Genomic DNA, 18825 nt, shown 5'->3' on the forward strand with positions numbered 1-18825 from the left:
TTGGGATTTTTCAAACTTAAAGCATGTTTTTTTTTTCAGCAACATTTGAAAACTTTCCGATACACCATTAGTTATCTTTACTGAATGAGAGATTATTTAAAGGCATAGGGGTGATTTTTTTTCATCAAAAGAAATTTTGAAAGTGATGGCGAGTAGATGGGTTGTCTTTGTACAAAAATGACATTTAAGTAACAATAATAACACTGTCATTATTTATGGTGATTATGCTGTTGATTATCAAGCAATTTTTCAAACTTTACGAAAGGCCATTAAATCTGTCAGTCATACGGTCTGACAAGCTTGAAAATTCTGACTGACTGAAACAAAATTTGTCAGATGAAGCAAAATTATAGAAATACAAGGAATTATTTGTTTTCAGGTGTATATTTTGTCATTTTCAATCATAGACAATAAAACTAAAAGTGTTTTCTATTTATTTCATAAGCTTTGTAATAATTTTAAGACAGAAATAAATTATTTCCATGATAAGTCTGTACTTAATGAAAAAGGCATTGTAGAGTGACAGAAGGACCAATACAAGAATGAAAAACATGGAGCAAGTAATATTGTACATATGTCCATGAAAAGTGACTTATTCAGAAAACTATTTCACCCTTTTTGGGACAATTTAGAATGAGTAGAGCCGAGTGCTAGCTAGGCCACTACCTAAATATGGTGGATCACATGAGAGGAAGACTGCTTAATCCTGTAATGGTCTCTCCGCCTCTCACATGGCTCTCCACGTGTCGTCCCTGCAGGGGGACAATAATTAAATCTCGGCTCAATGCAACCAGTCAAGGAATGACGTGTGGGGAGCTGTTTGAGAGGCAAAGAGACCATTACAGTATTAAGCGGTCTTCCTTTCATGTAGGTCCTCCATATTTAGGTCGTGTCCTAGCTAGCACTTGGCTCTTCTCATTCTGAATGGCCTCTTTGTTTGGCCATAACATGTGTTATCAGGCCTACCCAACTATCAGACACGGCACTAAAGGATCCAGAATTCACCTGTAGATTGGATCATACTGTTGTTTTTCAAGGTGTGTATCAGTACACATTTCATAGTATCATACCCCAGGAAAAATTTTGAACTAAGACTGCAAGCTCAACCTGTCATCCGGGTATTGTGCCTCATTTTCAACAAGTAGGAGTATTTCGAATTCAATGATGTCATTTTACTTAACAAAAGACTTAGCCATGAGTACTGCACACAACTGACAATGAAGAAACATAGCTTCAAGTTAGTAAGTAGTTTTGTTGTGTAAAGACATCATGAGAACGTTAACGAGCCTGTAAGTTATGTCATTTAGGAATCCTTCATCCTCAGCCAGTCAATAAGTAGTATTTGTAGAGTGAATCTGAGGTCATACTATCAGTAAATTATGTATAATTAGCAGAGAGCTCGACAAGAAAAGATACAAAAATGTATGCTTTAGATTTACACATTCTAAGTCAGCTTGAAAACTTGCTGGACATAAGAACTGAGGATGCAGGATTTTTCATGAGACCAAGACGAAACTTGTTAGGCATGTCTGACAGTCTGACGCCTTTTGTAAAGTCTAATATTGCAACAAAATTGACAAAAACATTTTTGTGCATTTTTATCATTAAATAAGTTATTTGTCATTTTTATACTCTTTTAATGTTACTTCTTTTATCAGTTTTCACATTTCATGATGACATTTTGTTATATGTCTTTTGACAGCTTTGTTACCTTAATTACAAATTGAATTTTCTAGTTGTGAGTTTGAAATTCCATGAATATTACCATAGTGAAATAGCCACTCAGTTTTAATGTTCTTATTGTTAATTTTGCAACAACAATTCGCCACCTATGCCTTTAACTTTTTTGTAGCAATGAACTGCATATTTGACCACTTACAGTTCATTGTTGTATAAGCATGAAGTCATGATAACTTTCTGCAGGGCTGCAAGTATTTAAGCATTTTCATATATGCATGAAGACTAATATATTGTGTTGTTCATGAAAGCCATTTTGCTTAATTAAGTTTGCTTCTGGCATGCATTTTTATGTAGCATTTATTTACATAATGTTTGCATAAAACGCCTCATGGATTTCAGCACTTGATTGTTTCTTGTTTACCATAAACCTTCATTAGCATTCAACACATCCTAACTTGACCTTTTATGGCACCACTTGAGTTTGTAAATAAAGCATTTCATCATCACTGGCAATAAAGCAGTGACAACTATGATTGTTTGCCACAATTTTGTGCACCATCCTGATGTCAAAGTCTTTTATAATGTGTTCCTATTGGCCACTTTGAAGGATTGTTGAATAGGTCTTTGATTTTTAATTGGAAGGGGCTGGAAAGGATCACACTACATGGAATTTTGCTCGTTTACTGCCTTTTCTTAAAAAAAGAATAAATGATAAAGTAGAAAAATGTTATTTTATCAAAATAACAATAAAAAGTATTTACAAATCAATAACAACAAAAATCACAATATAATTTTTTGATGAAATTTATATAGGCTAATTTAAAACACTAATATTTTTGAATTTCTTATGTCATCATCAAGATAAATTAAATATCTGTATTGAATTAAGCAATAGATGTGCACTTTGCAGTATTTGCAACATGTTTGGTATGGTATTTACAACCACATTTGACATTAAGAAGATGGAACAGGGTTTAAATCAATAGGTGATAGTTTTTCTTGGACACAGAGGTGTTTTTACCCTCTGCAATGGTTTTGTTATATTTTAAGGAAGGGGGTATTGTACAACTGTTTGCATAATTGGTAATTTAAAAGAAAGCTAATGCTCAATGTGCACTAATATGCAGGAAGGAGTTCCATGTGCCCTGTTATACAGGTGCAGGAGAGGTATATGGCAGGGGTCATGTGCACGCACACGTGTAGATTTGTATTTAAGTTTAGAAGGCTTTCTAAAGTTGTGATTAAAATATTCCTATAGATGTACTTGCTCTTTATGCTGCAGTTTACTTGGAGACATGGCAACCTAGTGCCTTTTCATGAAGAATTGTGTTGTAGCCCTTTACTCTGAATACTCCACTGTAGAACCAGCACATCTTATGAATGATTTATGATCTGGGCCAGCCCACTTTCATCATTTTCCATGTGATCTGCATGTTAAAGAATGGCAACAGTGTTAACTGTTTAATTCCTGAATGCTTATCTACTTCATTATCTCAGATTTCAGTTCCTTCAGCTAATGGCTATGTCTTTGTTCATTTCCGCAAGTTTTGTGGTTAAAGATGCAAAAAGAAACATGTTTTAGCAGTGATTTACAAATTCTGCTGATAACATTGACATCAGCATTATTTATTTTCAGTATTTTACTTCAACTAGGGTGTTATGTGGAAAAGAAAATTCTTAAGTAAGAATAACTTATTATTTCAATGTATTTAGATTTAAATTATAAATTAAATAAAAGGGCTCTTGATTTTTTCGGTTTCACTCATGAATTTGGAACACAAGACTTTTGCTGGTTTGAAAGACTTTGGAGGAGAGACTGAGAGACTAAATATTCCCTTATTCATATTATGTATTCTTATGAAGCTTAATTTTTTTCAGTGCTCTGCCCCAAAGCAGCTAACTAAGATGTTATTTACTGATATTTTGCCAGTGTTTCTTAGTCTGCCATCACTTGAACATCCCTTGCTGTTTTGAGCTGCCAATCCTAAAAACACAATATAATGAGCTTTTTAATTTATTTATGACTTTCTCAAGGAAAGATGATGAGGATGATATTGTTCTCTGATTGTTTGGCACTGTGCCTGACTGTGCATATATTACCTTACATTATTGCTACTTTTCCACGCCCTCTTTTCACGTGCTTGATACAATCCTGTTTTTTTAAGCGGTATATTATTCATGAATTGGTTAAAGTGCATGAAATATTCATGATGAAGGCTTTAGGAATAAGAAAGAATCCATAAGTTTCTGATTTGCATTAGTCAATTAGAGTCGAACTAAATTTGACCTGCTGCTAATTGATTTTATACCTATATTTGTTAAATATAAAAACTAACCAATGTAAAGAAGCATATGTTAGTCACAGTATAGTATATTAAATTATAATTTGATTAATTAATACTACAATATAATTTTTACAGAGAATAGAGTCAGTATACACTCGTCCCAAAAGTTCAGAAAGATGATTATTTTGAATAATTAAAGAATAACCATATGAGCTAAAGTAAATATTTTAATCAAATATTGATGGATAATGTACCTACCAATTCATTACTTCTTGAAATTTCTGTGGGATAACAGCAATATTTATGAATGTGGGTTCTTAATTTCATTTTCACAAATCCTGCAAATGAATGACAAAGTTTGAAGTTTGTACTTTTAGCAAGTCTTGATGATAAACAGTAAAAATCTTTATTTTAGGCATAATGTTTTAAAATAAAGTCTTGAGGTTACTCACCATAAGTTTCGTGTGAAGCCTTCAGTGTTTTTTGTCAAGACTTGCTTACTAGTAAGCTTTGTCATCTTCATGACAGTAAAAACTTTTACTGACTTTTGTCATTTTGATGCCAAATGTAGCTTGGATGTTTGGAGAAACAATACAGATAAAACTCCTGTGTGTATAGAAGTTAATCAAACAGTGCCACATCTTATATCCACAGAATTGTTTCTAGGAAAGGAAAAATAAGCTGGAAGAACATTGGCTTAGTCTCTTCTAGCATGTTGTATGGTGTCACAACCAGCACAACATTGACAAGTTTGTCACAACTAATAGAATGTAGCAAACTCTTGCCACCACTAGTATTGTTAGAGCACTATAGTTTTCAGCTGATTACAAAGTAATTTAACACCATAGACTAAAAGTGTTCATTTTGTTTCAGAAGTAGGAATGAATGGAGACATGGGACACAGTGACTTACAGTCAAGATCTAATACAGGCAATGCCGTTTCAGATATACAGAACAAAGCCCTGAATCTGGTATGTTATAGATCACAAATATATAGCATAACATCTTACTGTGATAGGATTTCCAAGACTTTTTGTATGTGTTGAATTATCTGAAACAGTGCATTATAATTTAGAACCTGGCTGACTGGAATCAGAAATAGCATGGTCCTGCTTAGGTGAATGGAAGGCTTAATGCAGAATTTAAAAAAATTGGTGCAGTAAGGGACCTTTTGTGACCAGTTCCTCTGGTGGCACTTAAAAACTTACTTTTTAAGGCACTGTTGTTCTTAAGGATATTGTTAGCCTTTGCCAAGAACTCCTTGTTTACTAGATTACATACATTCTTTTCAATAACAGATAAATCTTCAGTATTCAGTGACTAAATTAAGGATATTGTTATCTTTTATTATTGTCCAGGTACTAAAAATGAGTTTTTTTCTACGTCTAATTATTTAATAATTCATGTCTTTTTGCTGATTTAAAACAATGTTTTGCAATGAGAGATATAAATGCCAATATTTTATATTTTTGAAGGCATTTTCATTGCTTTAAACCATCACAAACATAGATGCATTTTTATTAGATGCATGAAAAATCTCATTTTTGGTATCTGGATGATAATAAAGGCTTACAATATCTTTAACATGTATTTTCCTTGTGACAGAGGCACCCGAGTAGATTTTGGTTGTTACTTTGAGAGTATTCACATCGAGAAGAGCCATACCCATTATTGAGGTCTTGCTAGACCTCGGCTCTTCTCAATGTGAATGCTCTCTTAGAGTACAAAACTTGAGACCCTAGTCGAGGCGACGCTTAATATTATTTTGACAATTTAAGTACTTTAGTTTGTTACTTATAATGGTTTCACATTTTTTCTAACAGACCACACTTGTGAACCCTTCCCAGACTCAAACAAGCATGGCTCAGACACAGGCACTGTTTGTCCAGAACTTACAGCCACAGTTTGCTATAGCGCAGCCTGGGTTCATCATCAGCAACCAGTTTGGTCAACAGGTAGTATGGTCACTGGGATATGTTAGAACAACTCTTGCAAGATAAGGTTTTATAAAGAAGAGATTTATGAAGAAAAACTTGTTTACTATGAAGCTGACCAATTGTTTGCAACTCATGTCTGGATAAATTTTACAGTGAAAAAATTAAAAAAATTCTTGTTTCACACCTCAGCTCTCCATGGGTGCTGCAGGAGCCTTTGCAGGTATCCAGATCACTCCTCAACAACTACAACAACTGCAAGAATTACAACAACAGCAGCAGCAACTTTTACAACAACAGCAGCAAGGACAACAACAAGGACAACAACAGATAGTGCAACAACAACCTCACCAAAACCAGCCACAGGGTCAGCAACAGCAACAACAGCAGTCCCAGCAGCAACCAGCTGTATTATCCACAAGTCAACCTAATATACAGGTAATAGATCAGCAACCAGCTGTATTATCCACAAGTCAACCTAATATACAGGTAATAGATCAGCAACCGGCTGTGTGGCGGCACAAATTGTCGCTGGCACAAATTGTCGTCCTTAGGTGGTGACAAATTGTGTAGTTATTGATGGCACAAATTGTCGCCGGCACTAATTGTCGACCTTTGGTGGCAACAAACTGTGTATGCATAGGCCGCACAATTTGTTGCCCTGCACAAATTGTCGCCAGTTACAATAATGTATACAATAACTTCTGTGCGTACATACAAATGAAGGGTTCGCTAGCAAAAGTAAATAAATCCAGTCCGACAAGTGACCCATTTGAATGAATGCGCCACCCTGCTGCTTTAGCACTAGTTAATTAATAATAAATAAATTAATTTGTGCCGTCAATGCCTACACAATTTGTCTCCACCTAAGGACGACAATTTGTGGCGGAGACAATTTGTGCTGTCACACGGCTGTATTATCCACAAGTCAACCTAATATACAAGTAATAGATCAGCCAGGAGGAGGGCAGTTATTACGTATGCCAGTATTGAGCAGGGGAGTAATAATGATTGAGCTTTTTTCCTGAAATTTAATTGTAGATTAAAGTTACTGTACTTCTGTAGATAGATACTGTAGATAAATTAGGGTGGTTTAGGCACAATTCAACAACTGAAATCAGCAACCAGTTGGATTGGGTTCTGTCAGGTAGATATTCATGGAAACTTATCAGACTAGTTTGCTGTTCTTCTCCATGTTGTAAAGGAAATAATCTCAGGAAGGAAATGCAACAAGTGGTTACCACTGCTGTTGATCGCAAAGGCCCAAAGGAATAAATTAAGGGGATTAAAAATTCCTAACAAACAGATCTTAATAGCATTTTTATGTACAGACACAGATGTGTCTGTACATATTGCCATCACCTGCGTCTGTCGTCGCCGTCGCCGTCGCCGTCGCCGATGCCGATGCCGGCGCCGTGCACTTTCCTTGTAAACACGATAAGTGGAGGGCAGTTTTACTTTTTGGCTTTATATTTACAGAGCTGATGAATATTCATAAAACGCAGGTCAAGTTCGAAAATCAGCATGATCGGGCCATTATTGTAGAAGTTATGCTGTTTTTTCACTTTTCAGCATATATGCAACCCTGTAAACACATTTTAAGGAAAACCGTTAGGCCTGTTGTCATGAAACTCACAGGAGTAATCAATCTTACTAAAACGCAGGTCAAGTTTGAAAATCGGCATGATCGGGCCACTATTTTAGTAGTTATGCTTTTTTTTTCACTTTTCAGCATATATGCAACACTGTAAACACAATATAAGAAAAACAGATAGGCCAATTGTCATTAAACTCACAGGAGTGGTCAATCTTACTAAAACGCAGGTCAAGTTCGAAAATCAGCATAATCGGGCCATTATTTTAGAAGTTATGCTGTTTTTTCAAAATTCCTCAGATTCAACTCTTAGGCATGTTAACAGTCTCATTATTGAACTAATAAGATACGTAAAAGTGTTTTTTTGACATTTCCTGCATCTTTACAACATTGTTAGTTGATTATGTAAAAATGATGGTAAACTTGTTATTGTGTATTGTGTAATAAAGTTTCAAAAATGGAAATAAACTCATATCATTGCAGTTTGTCAGATTCAATCATTCACTATGTTCAGAATCTCAGAATGGAGGAAATTGGACATTCAACACTGTTGTATTGATATTTTTCCAATCTCATCAATTTTCTTAGTTTATTGTATAAAAATGGCAGTAACCTGTTAATTTTGTTTTATGTTAAAAAAAGTGTTAAAAATGGAAAAAAAAACATTTCAGAACAGTGCTGTCTTGTTTACATTCTGGCATTTTCAAGTTGTGACTTGGAAGTTCCATGTGCCTGAAGACCTTTGCTAGTCACATTTTCTGAATATCCATGATACTAATATTTTATTATTAAAAATTGATGATCATTATGCTGTTAAACATTATGTAATATTGCATCAAAATTTGAAAAAAACCTATTTTGGGCACTGCTCCCATGATGACCATTTAAGAAAAACCATGTCACTTACTGTTCTCAAACAGTACAGTAAATATGTACAGATGTGTCTGTACATATTGCCATCACCTGCGTCTGTCGTCGCCGTCGTCGCCGGTGCCGACACCGTGCACTTTCATTGTAAACATGATAAGTGGAAGGCAGTTTTACTTTTTGGCTGTATATTTACAGAGCTGATGAATATTCATAAAACGCAGGTCAAGTTAAAAAATCAGCATGATCGGGCCACTATTTTAGTAGTTATGCTTTTTTTTTCACTTTTCAGCATATATGCAACACTGTAAACACAATATAAGAAAAACAGATAGGCCAATTGTCATTAAACTCACAGGAGTGGTCAATCTTACTAAAACGCAGGTCAAGTTCGAAAATCAGCATAATCGGGCCATTATTTTAGAAGTTATGCTGTTTTTTCAAAATTCCTCAGATTCAACTCTTAGGCATGTTAACAGTCTCATTATTGAACTAATAAGATACGTAAAAGTGTTTTTTTGACATTTCCTGCATCTTTACAACATTGTTAGTTGATTATGTAAAAATGATGGTAAACTTGTTATTGTGTATTGTGTAATAAAGTTTCAAAAATGGAAATAAACTCATATCATTGCAGTTTGTCAGATTCAATCATTCACTATGTTCAGAATCTCAGAATGGAGGAAATTGGACATTCAACACTGTTGTATTGATATTTTTCCAATCTCATCAATTTTTTTAGTTTATTGTATAAAAATGGCAGTAACCTGTTAATTTTGTTTTATGTGTAAAAAAGTGTTAAAAATGGAAAAAAAAACATTTCAGAACAGTGCTGTCTTGTTTACATTCTGGCATTTTCAAGTTGTGACTTGGAAGTTCCATGTGCCTGAAGACCTTTGCTAGTCACATTTTCTGAATATCCATGATACTAATATTTTATTATTAAAAATTGATGATCATTATGCTGTTAAACATTATGTAATATTGCATCAAAATTTGAAAAAAACCTATTTTGGGCACTGCTCCCATGATGACCATTTAAGAAAAACCATGTCACTTACTGTTCTCAAACAGTACAGTAAATATGTACAGATGTGTCTGTACATATTGCCATCACCTGCGTCTGTCGTCGCCGTCGTCGCCGGTGCCGACACCGTGCACTTTCATTGTAAACATGATAAGTGGAAGGCAGTTTTACTTTTTGGCTGTATATTTACAGAGCTGATGAATATTCATAAAACGCAGGTCAAGTTAAAAAAATCAGCATGATCGGGCCATTATTGTAGAAGTTATGCTGTTTTTTCACTTTTCAGCATATATGCAACACTGTAAACACATTTTAAGGAAAACTGATAGGCCTGTTGTCATGAAAATCACAGGAGTAATCGATCTTACTATAATGCAGGTCAAGTTCAAAAATCAGCAAGATCGGGCCACTATTTTAGTAGTTATGCTTTTTTTTTTCACTTTTCAGCATATATGCAACACTGTAAACACAATATAAGAAAAACAGATAGGCCAATTGTCATTAAACTCACAGGAGTGGTCATTCCTGCTAAATCGCAGGTTGAGTTCAAAAATCAGCATAATCGGGCCATTATTTTAAAGAAATGCCGTTTTTATGTACAGACACAGATGTATTTTACCTGTTGAGCATAATTTAAATTTGATGTTGAATTTGCAGTTTAACATAATGTACTTTTGCATCAGAATTGACAGTAGCCTTTTTTGTTATTTCCTGCTTTTTGTCTGTACATTTGACAGCTTTGCTGCCTTGTTGATTAATAAATATGTAGTCCATGGGACATTTTTAAATTAAGTTATTAGTGTGTTATTCTGTGTTCAGGATGCTTTCCCCACTGTGTCAAAGTTATAGGCAGTGTATGAAATGGCCGCCTGCCCGCCAGCCCGAGGCTGGTAACTTTCAGGCCGGGCGGGTAAGATTTGCAAATTACCCGCCCGACGGGCTGGCTAATTTACAGCCTATTTTCACCTTTTATTTTGTCTATGTTCACAAGCGATTCAGCAAAATAAACTCACTGTTTTCACACACTTTCATAGAAGCAAAGAACTAACCATAGCTTGCAATCGAACGCTCGTATCGAAATGTAACCAACAGTCTCCCTCTCAGTGGCCTCGTTTTCGAAGTTCCGTCTGTGTGATATGAAGTTGAAAGACAATTTGAAACGAGGCACATCTTTCTTAACCAGCTTCAGTGACACAGCAGATAACGTAACGTCATTGTTTTCTGTAGAGGAGATACCGCGAGTACTAATTTGTAGGTTGAGAGTAATAAAAATGTGAAAGTATAAAAAGTTATGATATTGATTAAATAGACTTATAGGTACATGAAGTGCTTATAATCAACAGTAATAAAGGCAACGGAGGCAAATTAAAAGAGAATTTTACAAAAATTTGAATCCCAAAATTATGAGTGAACGTACGAGTTTACGCCGTGCATCAGATGTACATGTAGTTCTTTTCCCACGTGCTTTCATCTTGGGCTGTCAAAAACGAAAAAAATTCTATCAAGTCCGATAGAGAAGTTCACAAAAGAAAAACAATCGAGGAAAGAAATAAAAATAACAAAGATTACGACAGAACCAAACGAAAGAGAACAAATTGGGACCCATGGAAATTAAGGTGACTTCAATTTGCAATTAGTCGAACGGCAACATTTTTTGTAAAACCGTAACTCGAAAGTGTCACGCATTGCGACCGAGCGCAAGCATCTCGATCCAATAACTCTCCCATATTCGCCCCATATAATATATTGTAGCCTCTATGTGATATATATATATATATATCCAAGATGGCGCCGTCCTATGGCGACATGATCTGTCGCGTTGTAGTATTACTTGTTATTTTACTTCCAATTTTTAACTTTACTATTGGATACATAACTTATTCAAGAGAGGAGCTGCTACGGGTCAGAAATACTCATATTGAGGGGAGCTATGACTTGTTGGGAGGACTAAATCAGGTTGACTTTATTACCAGTACCGACTATGAAGATTCAAATACGCGGCGGAAGGGGCGAAAGCGAGGTAAACGAGGTGGGGCTCTAGTCAGGCTGCGTAACCGCGGAAATCGATCCCCGCTGCCGAGCATATTTCTCATAAATGCCCGATCGTTACGCCATAAGGTGGATGAGCTTCACGGTCTTATCAGTACCAATCGAGATTACAGAGATTGTTCAGCCTACTTTATCACAGAAACGTGGCTCAATAACCTTGTCCCGGATGCGGCCATTCAAAGTCAAATCCCGGGATTCACGTTATACAGATCTGACCGATTATTCGACACCGTGGACAAAGATCGTGGTGGTGGCGTGTGCCTCTTGATCAACGACTCCTGGTGCAATAACGCGAAGGTACTATCCAGATGCTGTACCAAGGAACTAGAGACTCTAGTCATCAAGTGCCGCCCGTTCTACTTGCCACGAGAGTTCACATCAGTCATTCTTACAGTTGTATATATTCCACCCGATGCGGACGCCAAGTCGGCCATCAGTCAACTCACACAGATTATAACAGACTATGAAAATGCAAACCCAGGAATACTGTCTATCATAGCAGGAGATTTCAACCACACAAACCTGAAAAAGGGTTTACCTAAGTATTTTCAACATGTATCGTGCCATACTAGGAAAGATAAAACACTAGACCACTGTTACACAACGATCAGGGGTGCTTATAAATCACTGAAATGACCACCATTGGATAAGTCAGACCACAACATGATCCATCTCGTCCCAGCATACAAACAACAGCTGAAGCGTGAAAAACCGGTACGTAGAGTAATTCATCAGTTTAGTGAGGACGCAATAGAACGACTTCGTGGCTGTTTTGCATGCACTGACTGGGACTTATTTCTCCGGGATGCAGCTGATCTTGATGAATGTGCTGAAGTGACAATGAGCTACATAAAATTCTGCGAGGAATTATGCATTCCGAGTAAAACTGTTACATCATATCCAAACAACAAACCTTGGTTTTGTTCCTCAGTACGTAAACAACTTGTGGCCAGACAGGAAGCATTCAGATTGGGCAATTTGGACGCTATCAAGCGGTCAAAATATGACCTGCGCCGGGCCATCAAGCGCGCTAAGTTGCGGTATAGAGATAAACTTGAGGCAGACATCTCCAGCTGTAATTCTAGCTCTGGCAGGGAGTGAACAAAATCACCGGCTACAAACCTAAAACCAAACTCTCACCCACGGATGACACCAGCCTACCAGACAAGTTGAATGAATTCTACGCCCGCTTCGACAGACCAAATACTATATCTCCTATCATCTGTTCTCGAGATAAAGAAGCACCCTTCCAGCTGTCGGAAGAAGACACCCGGCTTGGTCTTATTAGATTGAAAGTTAAGAAAGCGGCAGGTCCGGATGGGATTACACCTAGGTTGCTGAAATTATGTGCCGAGCTTAACGTTAAAAAGACAAAAGAAATTATTGTAGATTTTAGGAAAAACCCAACAGAAATTAGCCATCTTACGCTGAATGGTTCTGAGGTTGAAATAGTCAGACATTTCAAATTTCTTGGCATACATATATCTGATGATCTTAAATGGCACATTAACATAGATGATATTGTCCGCAAAGCTCAGCAAAGACTCTACTTTCTACGACGATTGAGGTCATTCTATGTCAACCAAGAACTGCTGGCAAAATTTTACCGGGCTGTGATTGAGAGTGTGCTAACACAATCTTTCACCGTCTGGTACAGTAGTGCTACAGTAGAGGACAAGAATCGCCTCAACCGCGTAGTAAAAACTGCCAGGCGCATTGTAGGTAGGGACCTGCCGTCTATTGAATGTTTGTATACGAGACGAGTGCTCAAGAAAGTAAAGTCAATCACGAGTGACCCTGGTCACCCAGCGAATAGCCTACTTATGCATATGTCAACAAGCCGACTGCGGTCATTAAAAGCAACCTCCACGCGCACTAAGAATAGTTTTTATCCATCAGCAGTACGTATTTTTAATGAACAAAATGTATTTTAATAATTCCACTGTATCACATTTTATCGACAGATCATACCAACTTTCATTTTATATTTGTATAAATATGACAATAAATTATATATATATATATATATATATATATATATATATATATATATATATATATATATAGCTATTCTCAATAAGCAATGCTTTCGAGATACGGGGCCCTGCAGGACTGTCTACGGGCAATTAGCGTGCAGGACCGTTCCCGACCGCTTTTTAAAGCTTAAAAGCGATATTCAAAGGGGCCCTCATGCTGAATTTTTTCTTCTTTATTGTCAGCACAGAGATCGATTTATTTGACAACAATATATATATTTGGTCATACTTGTTGCTATACAGAAAAGCAAAAATTATGATCAAATGATACCACGAAATCAGAATAATAGTTATAAATAAATTATTGAAGAAGAAATGAGACTACCCCCGCCCTCCCCCGCCCGCTAAAGGGCCCTGAAAATTTTTGGTATTTTAGATGGTGAATGGTGCCATTTGGTATGGTTTAGAACTATGATTCAACTAGTGAAAGTCTTATTTCAAGAGGTGAGTTTTTTTTTTTTTTTTTTTTGCAGAAATTAAAAGGGAGGCGTCAGGACCCCCCTGACCCCCCTCTAAATCCAACACTGACAAGGTACCATTCAGTAGAAATTCCAACCAATTTCTAAATTTCCATGCATAAGGCATGATATTGCCCTTTCATTTCCAAATTACTCTCCCAAGAATGCATTCTAGACCCCCTCAGCATACCTCTCTTAACTGTAGGGGTTATCATAACTAGGGCAGGTAACTACATGGCCGGGCTGGTAACTTTTCAGAGTTACCTGCCCGGCGGTCTGGCTAGTAATTTCCTTGAATTTCATACACTGTTATAGGTATGTGTTATTGTGTTCAGGATGCTCTTCTTACTTTGTCAAAGTTATAGGTATGTAATATTGTGTTCAGGATGCTCTCCCTACTTTGTCAAAGTTATAGGCATGTAACATTGTGTTCATGATGCTCTTCCTACTTTTTCAAAGTTATAGGCATGTAATATTGTGTTCAGGATGCTCTCCCTACTTTGTCAAAGTTATAGGTATGTAATATTGTGTTCAGGATGCTCTCCCTACTTTGTCAAAGTTATAGGTATGTAATATTGTGTTCAGGATGCTCTCCCTACTTTGTCAAAGTTATAGGCATGTAATATTGTGTTCATGATGCTCTTCCTACTTTTTCAAAGTTATAGGCATGTAATATTGTGTTCAGGATGCTCTCCCTACTTTGTCAAAGTTATAGGTATGTAATATTGTGTTCAGGATGCTCTCCCTACTTTGTCAAAGTTATAGGTATGTATAGAACAGTTTCATTAGCTATGTTATTATAATAGACTTGTGAAGATTCTTTTGTCTATAGCTATTTATATTAGTTTGATCTTACCATCCAATATTTCATCTGCTTGCAGTCAGATTTCATCAGGGAATGAGGTTGTGACAGGTATGACAACCTGTCACCCCCTCTGGTGTGCTATTTGGTCATCGGAGAGACAGGACGTTCCTTAACTGAAAGAATCGCTGAACATCAAAAATCGATCAAAAAACATGATAAAAAATCTGCCCTCAGCCAACACCAGGAACAGACAGGGCATTGTATAACATCAACAACCATAGAAGACATAATAATCTTGGAAAGAGAGCCACGAGATCTACACCGGAAAGTTCTTGAAGCAATTAACATCCGCTTACATGGGGCCAAGTTGAATCGGAATGATGGGACTGAGCTACCCAACCTCTACCTACCACTCCTAAGGGAGGGGCAGGCAAGGGGGGGGGATCTGACCAAATAGCACACCAGAGGGGGTGACAGGTTGTCATACCTGTCACAACCTCATTCCCTGATGAAATCTGACTGCAAGCAGATGAAATATTGGATGGTAAGATCAAACTAATATAAATAGCTATAGACAAAAGAATCTTCACAAGTCTATAGGTATGTAATATTGTGTTCAGGGTGCTCTCCCTACTTTGTCAAAGTTATAGATATGTAATATTGTGTTCAGGGTGCTCTTCCTACTTTGTCAAAGTTATAGGTATGTAATATTGTGTTCAGGATGCTCTCCCTACTTTGTCAAAGTTATAGGTATGTAATATTGTGTTCAGGGTGCTCTCCCTACTTTGTCAAAGTTATAGGTATGTAATATTGTGTTCAGGGTGCTCTTCCTACTTTGTCAAATTATAGGTATGTAATATTGTGTTCAGGGTGCTCTTCCTACTTTGTCAAAGTTATAGGTATGTAATATTGTGTTCAGGGTGCTCTTCCTACTTTGTCAAAGTTATAGGTATGTGATATTGTGTTCAGGATGCTCTCCCTACTTTGTCAAAGTTATAGGTATGTGATATTGTGTTCAGGATGCTCTCCCTACTTTGTCAAAGTTATAGGTATGTGATATTGTGTTCAGGATGCTCTCCCTACTTTGTCAAAGTTATAAGTATGTGATATTGTGTTCAGGGTGCTCTTCCTACTGTGTCTGTCCAGCAGCCCTTACAGACACAGCCACAGGTGATGGCCGTGGCCCAGCCTGGACAAGGGGGCCAGCAGTTACAGCAGTTTGTTCTCCTCAACCCAGCCCAGCTACCTCCATCAGTCCAGCCACAGTTCCTGGTCCCTAACCAACAGGTGAGCACAACACTTGCCACAGAACACAGCTACTGCTGCTCATTACCATAGTCAATTCTTGGGAAGATTTCTTGGATTTTATTCTGACTCAGTTACATCTATAAGAAGCAATAACATAGGGAATTTTAGTATTTCAGGAGATTATTGAATTTCATGAGAAATTAATCCCTGTGTTTGCTTAGGTCATTATGTGCAATGTTTTGATTACTGAGATGTTGTCAGAAAAGTGATACTAAGTTTTTGTTCTTCACTCATATTGTTGAGTGCAAACACAAGAAAAAGAGTTATAAAGGAAAGCTGAGAAAATTATATGAATAAATTTACCATCTCTTACTGTATGGAAAAAAATGTGCAATTTTTGTACCACGATTTTTCAGGGACTGTTACAAGGTGTTACCATGGCGACCAGTGTCCCCTCTGTGATGGTTCCCAGCAGCAGTCAGTCCGCAGTGAGGACCCAGTCTCCAGCCACCACCAGTACCGTGGCTAATACTCAGGCTGGCCTCACATCACCATTAGCTCTTAACCAGGTACCATTTGATGCTGGTTGTAGTGGGAGTGCATAAATAGTTGATGATCTTTTAAAGCATCTGCTTTGCTATAGTATACATAGAAATACAGAGAATAAAGTCTTTAGAGTTCAAATGTTATAGCTCTACTGTTTTAAAATGAGTGATAGTAAGTTCAATTTTATATGTATTTTATATAATTATACCTTTAAGTAACTTCTAAAATTAGATTAGTAAGGTTATGATAATAGATATGTTTTCTTTAAAATTAATCTATTTTTACTGTAATGAAGTGTTTCTGTATGTTTTTGCTGAGAATTAAGAATCTTGGACTAGCCATGATGCATGCACATATCTCACCGCTACCTGTGAATGGTGTCATATTTGTGAAGTCACTGAGTACATACTGAGAACTGAGAAGCTACTGTGTTGGCAGATCCAGGGATGGAAAGGGGCAGTGGGACACAAACTAATGAATGACCTCTTTATTTGTATTTCAAAAAGAGAGAAAATATATGTGTATAATCTTGTGCGCGTGTGTGTGTATGTGCTTGTGTATCTGTGTGTGTGTGTGCGCATTGGCCTCCCCTCTGATATCTCTGGATCAGCCAATAGCACTCTAACCCAATGTTCTCGTAATACTAAATTTGCTCTAAATAACAGCAGGAGTACTAGTTGACATGAATTTTTTTTAATGAATTATCTAAGATATTAAAAATCAGGTTGTAACACATTGATGAAACTTATTCTTGCAAATATGAACCTGGTTTACAGAATTCAGAATATATATGCTACTTACAGGAGACCCTATTCTGGGGAAGACACTTAACCTTCATTAAAAGTATAGACTAACCCTACATTTTAAGCAGATTATTAATTCTGTAACATCAGTCTCATGGGCATTAATATCACTTAGTGTAGTAGAACAAGTATTTTCCCTAAAATAAAAATGCGATGTATGCATTAATACTTGGATAGATTCCCTTTCATTTGCAGCAGCATATTGGCATGTATTATGTACATAAAAGAGGGATAACATAGCTGGGTACCTGTGAAAATAGACAACGATTCAAATTTTCTCCTATAGATAAGCCCTCTCTGTTAGAAAATCTTTCTCATTTTCCACTTAAGCTTTCCCTTGTTCAGCATGTGAAACAGTTTTTATAAGACATGTCAAAATTAAATTTCTAGACAGTTCTTACTTTCAGTTTTGATACTGCATAAGACACTCTAGCTGTAACCTCTTCCAAATTTTATCTTTTTGATTCCAAAACTTAGCTATAAATATAATATTAACTAATCAGTCCAGATCTTAGAGCTCACAACCAGTGGTGCCATTTAGTGGTGAATCTTACCCTGCTTTGTATGGCTTTATTTATATCAGCCTGAAGAGAGCTGTGAACTTGACGACCTTGAGCGCTTTGCTAGGCTTTTTAAACAACAGCGGACAAGGCTAGGTAATGTATTAGATAGATGTGATCAGCAGCAACCCTTTCTGGTATCTACAGAGCTTCTCACAAGTTACACACAAAGAAGGGAAGTAGATGGTCTATCAAAGCTAATCTTGATATAGGCTCACTGTGGCAGCTCCTCTCCCCCCTCCCCCTCCCCCTCCCCCTCCCCTCTTGAAGCTAGCCCTAGAATTTGAGGACCATGAATCTTGAGGTGTCCCTCACACTTTTGGACAAGGCTAGGTAATGTATTAGATAGATGTGATCAGCAGCAACCCTTTCTGGTATCTACAGAGCTTCTCACAAGTTACACACAAAGAAGGGAAGTAGATGGTCTATCAAAGCTAATCTTGATATAGGCTCACTGTGGCAGCTCCTCTCCCCCCTCCCCCTCCCCCTCCCCCTCCCCTCTTGAAGCTAGCCCTAGAATTTGAGGACCATGAATCTTGAGGTGTCCCTCACACTTTTGAGGGTGGACCTCCTGCCAGGTACAGGGATGATCAACAGTGTCTTCTCTCCTGCAAGCTATATATTCTGGAAAACGTGGTATGATATGATGTGGTGGGTTTTTGTTGTACTAGGTTATGTACTTAAATAAGGAAAACTTTGTCTTGTTCCTCTAACAGCAACAAGATGAAAATATTGACCTAGAAGAACTAGAACAATTTGCAAAGACATTCAAACGGCGGAGAATAGAATTGGGTAAGCAATGCTTGTGATGTTTAAATGGATGATGACAGGAGGTGTATTCAGTTTTATGTTTTTGTTTAAAAAAGGTACTACTGGAAAAAATATTTCTTACATATGTGCAGAGTGTCAAGTTCCTATTTTTTCCTATTTTTT

The 18825-nt window shown here is 36.9% G+C and overlaps 1 protein-coding gene across 7 annotated transcripts in view; it reads left to right on the forward strand.

The window, feature by feature from the left end:
- Positions 1 to 18825, forward strand: part of LOC106176889 (uncharacterized) — a 43262-nt gene that overhangs the window by 17705 nt on the left and 6732 nt on the right. For 6 of the 7 annotated variants that reach the window (XM_087016519.1, XM_087016522.1, XM_087016524.1 and 3 more), the window contains 6 exons: positions 4839 to 4936; positions 5789 to 5920; positions 6092 to 6388; positions 15855 to 16022; positions 16400 to 16552; positions 18609 to 18684. In XM_087016519.1, the coding sequence (XP_086872645.1) occupies positions 4839 to 4936; positions 5789 to 5920; positions 6092 to 6388; positions 15855 to 16022; positions 16400 to 16552; positions 18609 to 18684 (924 nt within the window). The remainder of the gene's footprint in view (positions 1 to 4838; positions 4937 to 5788; positions 5921 to 6091; positions 6389 to 15854; positions 16023 to 16399; positions 16553 to 18608; positions 18685 to 18825) is intronic. The other variant, XM_087016520.1, reaches the window with a different exon arrangement.

This window comes from Lingula anatina, chromosome 7 (assembly GCF_051362555.1).
Source record: "Lingula anatina isolate TDL-2025a chromosome 7, LinAna3.0, whole genome shotgun sequence".
Lineage (NCBI taxonomy): Eukaryota > Metazoa > Brachiopoda > Lingulata > Lingulida > Lingulidae > Lingula > Lingula anatina.